This window comes from Limulus polyphemus, unplaced genomic scaffold, assembly GCF_000517525.1.
Source record: "Limulus polyphemus unplaced genomic scaffold, Limulus_polyphemus-2.1.2 Scaffold7833, whole genome shotgun sequence".
Lineage (NCBI taxonomy): Eukaryota > Metazoa > Arthropoda > Merostomata > Xiphosura > Limulidae > Limulus > Limulus polyphemus.
The window spans coordinates 12719-21760 of record NW_013673443.1 but is presented as its reverse complement, the minus strand read 5'-3'; the positions used below and the strand labels follow the sequence as shown (position 1 = coordinate 21760).

At 33.5% G+C, this 9042-nt stretch overlaps 1 protein-coding gene across 1 annotated transcript in view; it reads right to left on the bottom strand.

Annotated features, from left to right (window-relative positions):
• Positions 1 to 601: 601 nt before the first annotated feature.
• LOC106474901 (major facilitator superfamily domain-containing protein 4A-like) overlaps positions 602 to 9042 on the bottom strand; it is a gene marked incomplete at its 5' end in the record, with an annotated part of 13595 nt that continues 5154 nt past the window's right edge. Inside the window, 6 exons of the mRNA XM_022403172.1 lie at positions 602 to 1613; positions 2113 to 2230; positions 4552 to 4622; positions 4835 to 4982; positions 6780 to 6860; positions 8496 to 8588. Of these exons, the coding sequence (XP_022258880.1) occupies positions 1417 to 1613; positions 2113 to 2230; positions 4552 to 4622; positions 4835 to 4982; positions 6780 to 6860; positions 8496 to 8588 (708 nt within the window). The remainder of the gene's footprint in view (positions 1614 to 2112; positions 2231 to 4551; positions 4623 to 4834; positions 4983 to 6779; positions 6861 to 8495; positions 8589 to 9042) is intronic.

The window sequence follows — 9042 nt, the reverse complement described above, 5'->3', positions numbered from 1 at the left end:
GCATTATAGTAATCTTATCGCTAAAGTTTTTGTAATGCTGGTTTCAATTTAAAAATTCATTTGTATTAAGTTTCGATTTTAAGTAGATATTAATAAGATAATTTATTGTGCAATCGTTTTTTAATTAGAAAAATTATCACTTTTTATATTTTATACTTTATTTTCATTTAAATTAGCCCCCCAGTGGCACAACGGTATCTCCGCGGACTTACAGCGCTAGAAACTGGGTTTCGATACCCGTGGTGGGCAGAGCACAGATAGCCCATTGTGTAGCTTTATGCATAAACAACAAAATTTAAACTTTATTATTATTTTCCAAAAAAGTGTCTAGTTGTTTTCTGGTTTTATAGTTTTTATATTGAAAAGCGGCCTCTGGTGCTACGAAACTGGTAAATTTAAATGCATTTTGGAAAAGGGAGACTATTTAAAGTTTATATATATACAAGGCCGTCTCAAAGTAGATTCTAAGGGTTCAAAGAACCCGCTCAAAATTTTAGGGGCGTAAAAATTTAGAAAAAATACTAACAAGCAAAGAAAAAAAGGTATCTGTTGTGAAAGTTTGTGTGCAGAACTTAAGTTAATAACTTATCGAAACTTCAACTCCAGACAAGGTATTATTTTATCTACATATATATATTTAGATATACATAAATAAAACCAGAAATAATCTTTAAATCAACATCCTGAATTGACCTATATTTCATAACCTAATTTTTATTTCCCTTTCGATTGCATACAGTAAATGAATAACTTTAACAGAAGTAAAACAACTGAGATTAAATATCTTGAAAAGAGTACTAACCTCTTGATACAAGAAATACAAGAATCAGTTCTAATGTTATCATATCATGCATAACCTCTCGATATTTTTAATATTTGGCAAAAGTTGCTAGGCATAACAATATATCCGAACAGAAACATATTTACCAAAATTAGACATGTAGGAAATCACGAAATTGGAAAGTGTTCTTCTGACGATATCTTCTGTAACTCTGTTGCAACAGCGTGGAAAGACCTAGTTTTTTCTTTTAAGGATTGACCTAGCTAACGGTTTGAAACTCAGTTTGGTTAGGACACCATTAATGTACTGCCTATAATATGGGGTGCACTTATCAGTAACTAACAATGGCATCATTGTATTGAGTAAAATTATGACGTATTTCCAGTAGCACGGTATATGTCAAAAACCGCCACATGGTTTTTGTTGTTCTTTTTAACTTCTAGTGATCGCGTCTAACACTGTTGTTGTGGCCAAATGTTTGTGAAACAATCTTTTTAGATTATAACTGGAGGAACCCAGTGAACAGCAAAGGACACATTCATGAGGAAAAAAAATACTATTGAAAAATTGATAGACAATTTTATAAAAGCAAAAATAGCTTAAAGAACCACGATAAAGAGTGGGAAACAACGGTTTTAACGTTTATCTCTCGTGGGGTCAGCCTCTGTGAAAGTAGTGTCGTTGTACTGGTCCCCAAGGCTGCTTTCTGATAGCTCTGACGTCATACGTGAGTAGTAGCGCACGTGCTTCCTCATCAACCCCGAGTCCTCTCTCTCAGCCGAATCCTTGCGAGGGATACATGAACTAAGGAATCCTACCAGCCCGGTTGAGGCTTTACAGAGGAGAAAAATACATAGTATTTAGATGCTAAGCCTTTAAAATTACAATTACAAAAATAAAATTAAGCTTGATCTTATCAATGAAACAGAAATTGAGAAACTTCTACTCTGCAGTTACAAGTTTTAATAAAAATAAAAATTATGGTAAGAATGTCAAGACACAAATAACACGTGAATGGCGCTCTTATGGCTACAACAATTAATAAGCTTTCAGTGATAACCGCGCTAGTCTACGTGAGATCTTCGTTGGCTTTCCTGTTGAACCTATCATAAACATTGTGTGACAGATTGGATATAAAAGCATCCACCAATAAATACGTAGTAAACATACTTTTCCCAAATGTGATTAAACATTAATAATTTATGTAAATGAGACTCTTTATTTTTCTTCAGTGCAACAACTGTGCTGCCTGAGCAAACTATATCAAAAGTGCTTTATAAATAAGTGTGATTTTACAATGAAGAATAAACGTTATTTGTTATACTCAGTACCTGAAAAGCGTATGATACTGTGACCGGCCAACCACAACGCTACATACACAATTACCGATAGAAAGCATAACACCACTCCAGTAACGACGAAGCTAATTGGACCAGCTCTGTCAAATTCCTGTTATCAAAGAAAAAACAAGGTCTTAGTTAGTCAAAACGTTTTACCATAAAACTATCTTTAAGCTCTTATTCTTTAATAAAATAAAACTTACAAAACTAAGTCACTGATTTAATATTAAACTAGCTCGGTAGAGAACAGTTTTCGCTCATAAAAGTTTTCCAGAGCACGTATCATGAAGGATTTTCAAAATTTTGTGACGCAAAATGAAATATTAAGTTTAAAACATTAAAAGTTTAATGTCGCTTTATATATTTAGTAATATCCTGTCATTATGTTATTTTGAAGATGAATCTGAAATCTACGCCTGCCACTGAAGGACATTTTCATTTATGTTATAAGGCTTATTGCGAAGCGCCATCTGTTAATAACCTAAGACGATGTTTTTCTTTAGAAATTCTAAAATTGCTTTAAAAGTAAAAGTGGCAAGAAATTACTGCCGATAGTAAACCAGTAAACTCTGGATGTAAAACTTAACGATAGTTTAAAATGAAATGAATATTAAAAGAAAGATGAAACTTGGGTTAAATGACAGTGTAATGGCCTATATTCCATATTGGATTTTCGAGCATAAAATCCCAATTTTTACATTGCTTTCTGTTGTTTAACAAAAAACAAAATCAACACTTACTCTATTTGTTTTAATTGTCAATAAAGTTGTAAGAAAATGTTCGTTAGACACGATGTTGTGTAAATATTGACCAAAGCTAAACTCATAATCTAAGCCAAGTGGTGTAACAACAAAAGACGCTCCCCTTCCATAAAACGTAATTGGGTCCCCTACATTTATTCCTCTTGTCGGTAATTTTTATTTTGTCAGGTTCTTTAAGACTTCTTTTGGCTCCCCCTCTTCTCCCGCAATTGCTGGGGCATAGTTACGCCACTTTCTAAGCCTAAATAACCTAGTCAGGTTCTTTGGGTCTTCTTTTGACTCCCCCCTCCTCTCCCGCAATTGCGGGGGCATACTCACGCCACTTTCTGAGCCTAACTAACTTAGTCAGGTTCTTAGGGTCTTCTTTTGGCTGCCCCTCCTCTCCCGCAATTGCGGGGGCATAGTTACGCCACTTTCTAAGCCTAAATAACCTTGTCAGGTTCTTTGGGTCTTCCTTTGACTCCCCCTCCTCTCCAGCAATTGCGGGGGCATAGTTACGCCACTTTCTAGGCCTAACTAACTTTGTCAGGTTCTTTGGGTCTTCTTTTGGCTCACCCCTCCTCTCCCGCAATTGTGGGGGCATACTTACGCCACTTTCTAGGCTTAACTAACCTTGTCAGGTTCTTTGGGTCTTCTTTTGGCACCCCCCTCCTCTCCCGCAATTGCGGGGGCATACTTACGCCACCTTCTGAGCCTAACTAACCTTGTCAGGTTCTTTGGGTCTTCTTTTGACTTCCCCCTCCTCTCCCGCAATTGCGTTAAGCCACTTTCTATGCTTAACTAGCACTAGTACGGCTGTAGAGAGAGATTGTTGATAAAGTTCAATTTATTCTCGTGAGTCACTAACTAATTTCTAGACTACTTGGTGTTTCTATCCACTGTTTGTTATCATTTTATATATACATTATTTTGTGATATTCAGCATACACTACGTCATTAAATGTTAAAAATATTATGAGAAATAAATAATTCTGCTAAAAATCAGATCTTGGTACGTAAATATTTTGGTACAGTAAAGTTTTGACCAACCATATCTTTACTCCGTATAAAATTAAAGTTACGTTACTTTTTTAACCCATCACATGTAGCAAAAATAAGGAAAAATTATGACTATATGCCCGAAAATCCAATAAGAAATACAGGTCGATAAAGTGCAGTTTTACTGAAACTTTTTTAAGCGTATCATCCTCTTCCTTAACCATTCTTCTTAATGTTCTTTGAATGTTGTACGTCTCACTGTTAGAGATGAAATAAATCTATTATAATTATCCCATAAATATTGATTTCAAAATTTAATATATATACATATATATTCTTTTTTAGTTGATCTCCTTCGTGCGTCGATCCACGCGGTTTATGAGCTCTTCGTTGTTATTAAAAATTTATGTAACTTGAAATCAATACTGCCATCTAGTGGCATAATTCAAATTAGACGTGTCCAATGACTGTGTCATGTAAAAACAAGTATGTATTACAGTATATATTATATGAAACATTTTTCTTAATACGCATGTTTAAGTTGAAATGTTTAAATTGTCACTAAATGTCTTTATGTATCTTTTTTAACGAAGTTCTGTTCGAAATCCTCAAAAGATGGCAACAGTTGTAACACAAATTACTCAAAATACTGCAACGGTCACATCAACATTTACAAAGCAAGGGAACTCACGTGACCAATGATAACCGGCATGGACATTTCCCCTGCAGCAGCTCCAAATACAAGAACACTGGTAATGGTCGCTAGGAAAGTAGAGCAGGGTTATACGTACCATCTATATCAAATTTATTTAAAAACAAATCTCAGAGTATTTTATTAACTTCGAAGAAATAGCATGTAGGTGATTAAAAATCTTCAGAGGAAGAAGAAATGAGATATATATATACCCAGCAGTTCTTTAAAGAAGAATTGAATTTGTTTCACTTTAAAATGGTGGAAACGTTTCGTTACTTACGGGTGATGTGTATGTACTGTTCAGTAAGGGAAAGCGCTGTCGGGAAAACGCTGCTCATGAAAACTCCCACCAAACAAGTCCCGAAAATCAGCGCTGTCTGGCTGCTAGGAAAACTAATCATCAGAATCATTCCTATCGTGCACCCTACCTAATTAAGAAAAAGTAAAAAAAAACAAATTCAGCAGCACAGATCAACTAGTTGGTGGATTGTATTTAACCCTTTTAGGTTCGCTCTTATGAGGTCAGTCATGTAACAAATAAAATAATTGCAAAAAAAATAAATTAAAAACTGACGTATATGATCCACAATAGTATAAGTGATTTTTAAAATTAACTTAATATAGTTATGGGAGGTAGGCGAAATATAGTTATAGGAGGTAGGCGGAATATAGTTATAGGAGATAGGCGGAATATAACGACTGGGTTATTTGGTTTTGCAGATGGTCAAACGAATACAAACAAAAGTAAAAACATGGCGGACAACAGAAACCGAACTTGACGACAGTTATGAACAAGTAGGCCTAACTAATATCAGTAGGCTTAACTGTTTGCACTCTATAAACATTAAAATTATAATTGTTTCTTCCCATACGAATATATCCTACATTTTAATGTTTATACCATCCGCTACAATGATCAGTCTTTATTTACAAACATTAATTAATTATTTAAAAATATAAATATTATGCTACATTTAAGAATGCTCTTGTAAAACTTGACGGCAGGAGTCACCATTTTCCTTCTGGGCTTTTTCGTCTCTAACTCGAGAGTCAGGGCACAGAAAAAAAAAAAGCCAATAAATCATATGGAAATTAAAACAACTTTGGAGTTATTGTCCTCCTAAACTTCAAATAAATGTTTATTGATAATTATGCACTTGACCCCAGATGATGCTATAAGGCTAACTTGTTAAATATCAACTGTAATTTATTACATGTAGAAAAGTTACATGTAAAATCGTAGCACCTCTCACAGGGAATAACAAACCAACACACAGTTCTTACTTGTTGTAATAAAAAAGCACGATATCGTGTGTAACAGTTAAAACGTTAGTGAAAATAACACAATAAATCAAAACAAACTATTAGAAGACTTAAAATGAGAGAAGCAAGTTTCTTCGTATTAATACGTCGAAACTAGTTTCTTTAATTCAAGTCTTCTGACAATTTATTCCATTTACTATGTTGTTGTTTTTCATAACTTGTAATTCATATCTGATTTTAACAAAAAAATGTTTGTTTTAAAACGTACCTTAAAGGCCGCCACACTCTCTTTATATAGGACTTCTACAAACCAATTAACAATATGATTTTGGTTCCTTTTTGTTATACATTATTGCAAAGATATGATGTAATATTCTATTTGGCCAAATATAGACAAAAATATACTTTTCAATCAAACTTCAAAAAATCATCTAACACGCAAATAACAGAGTCGTTCTAGCTAGCATGAAAAAAAGTCAATTTCAGCTTATATGTTACGAGCACGGTCAGTTCCACATAACATGTTATATACAGAATCAGTTCCAGCTAACACGTAATCAATAGAGTGAGTTCCACACAAAATGCAGCAAATAAAGTCAGTTCCGACTAACATGCATCATCGTCCAACTGACGATAACACGTAATGAACAAAGTCAGTTCCAGTTAACGTGTAACGAGCAGAGTCAGTTTCATCTCACGTATAAAAAAATCAATTCCACTTAGCGTATGAAAAGTTTTAGCTAATATGCAACAAATAGAGTAACATATAACGAACAGACTTATTTTAATTTAAACATGACATGACAGAGTTTATATAATAGTTATGACTAATGAGTTATGATCATTTTACGTTCATGACGGCCACCTGTGTTTTAGTTAACATTACCTTATCTGTATAAAAGACAATAGCGAAACATATAATGATTTTTGTTCATGGCAAACAGTACGAAATATAGACTTACAATGTTATTTAGCAACATGAATGCCGGGGAGAGTTTTGTTGCCAAGGCGATAGAAATGAGTCGCCCACCAGCAAACACTCCCTAGAAAAGTAAGAAGGATAACAATGATGGCAACGTTACAAGCCTACGAAATGAAAATTGTTGTTGTATTTAAAGCATATAACGTTACGGTTTTAAACACCAAAAACTAGGGAATCACTGAACTCATTAGGCTTAATGTTAGTAACAAAAATCACACTAGATTGTAGATTTTTTTTTTTTTAGTTAGTTCATTATGGATTTCTATTCAGAACTATGCAAAAATATTATTTTAAATCAGAACTCGTCAGCTGAGGTGGTCATGGTAGTAGAAAAAAAGTCCATCCAGGATGGTATTTTATGTATAGTACAAAACATTTCATGGTACGGTTTTAACATCCTTAGTCCAGTGTGATTTTTATTACATATAAAACATTTTAAGGTTTAGCTTTCTTTTAAAAATTGTAGTTTCAAACATTAAAAACATCAAACGATAAACTTGGATCAAACAAAACTTGTAGGACACCTAAAAGGAAGTACTTTTATAAAATATAAACAAAACAATGTTTGATGAATTTTTTTATATTGTAATTATAAGCCGCTTTAAGTAATAGTATCTGCTTACAGATGATTTCCATTGCTGTAGGATTTAAAATCATCTGATTTTTGATACCACTAGGTGAAGTTATGTTAGATTAATGACATAAAATACATTTTAGAAATACTCAACTAGTTTTGAGAGTGTTTCTAAGTGATAACGGAAGAAATGACGTTTATAACAGTCATATTTAAAAGCAGGGAAGAAATACGAAATAAAACCGTAATTTCTTTTAAATCGCTTAACCTAATACGTAAACGTAAGCTGCCGATAGATGGCTAAATCTACACGTGACCAAACTTAAAATGGTGATATCAAACGACTATCTACATCGTACATTAGGGTTACCAGATTTCCTGAGTGAAAAACTGTGACATTTGTTTTTCATACATCTGTAACATCTCCAAAACAGTTTTAATTACATCAACACACTTTTTACCGTTTGTTAAATAATCTGATGTTTATTGAATCGCGTTTTAAAACCACAGACAAACAAAATTTTCTAAAGTTTATCTATATAAAGAAATAATAAATATAACAAAAGTTGTCTTGAACCTATTCAAAGAAATATACTGCTTTTTCGTTTTCTTTTGTTCTTTTCAAATTCTGATTCTAAAAGCTTCCCAATGACAGAAAACACAGCAGAAAGGGAGGGTAACACTGTATTGTGTGATCTGTCATTGTCGGGTTTAAAGGGGCCGTTTATAAATATAATGACAAACAGTATATATCAAATTGATATTGAGGTACAAAGAAACTGGAACAATTTAATATTTTTACTATATCTGATAGAGATAAAAAAAAAGGATAAAAGCTGGGACGTTTGGTAACCTTACCCTTGATTAAGGTTAGTGCTAACGTAACTGTTATTACACCGTAACGAGCGTCTAATAAACATCAAACACTGTTAAGATTAAGGTTAACAATCATCAAACATTATGTTAAGGTTAAGCTTAACAAATATCAGACACTTTAAGGTTAAACAACTCAAATGCCGTGAAAGGTACATAGGTTAATGGAGTCATTCTTAAACTTTCCTCGTCAGTCAGATTATCAATAACCAAAAATAGAAGAAAATCTCACAGATATCAAAATCTTACCCAGAACAAAGCATTCAAGTAAGCTGCTTCAGATCTCTGCAGTCGCGCTGGACCTTTCACACCATATGAGTAGATATATCCCCCATAGCCTGCCTGGTGGGGAAAATCAACACTGAATAGATAGATTTATGTAGTAACTTCTACCAGAAGAGCTGTTAAAATCTATAATAATAATTACAGTTAACAATAATCAGTGGATAGATAGATTGGTAGATAGATCGCCTAACTGTTGAGGAAAAAATAACAGTGGGTATATATATATATTAGTCCCCAACAGTCTGTTAGGGAAAAACAACAGTGGGTAAATTTATTAGTTGATAGATCATCATAGCCTGACTGTTAGGGGTAAACAACAGTGGATAAATTTATTAGTTGATAGATCCCCATAGCTTGACTGTTAGGGGTAAACAACAGTGGATAAATTTATTAGTTGATAGATCCCCATAGCTTGACTGTTAGGGGTAAACAACAGTGGATAAATTTATTAGTTGATAGATCCCCATAGCTTGACTGTTAGGGGTAAACAACAGTGGATAAATTTATTAGT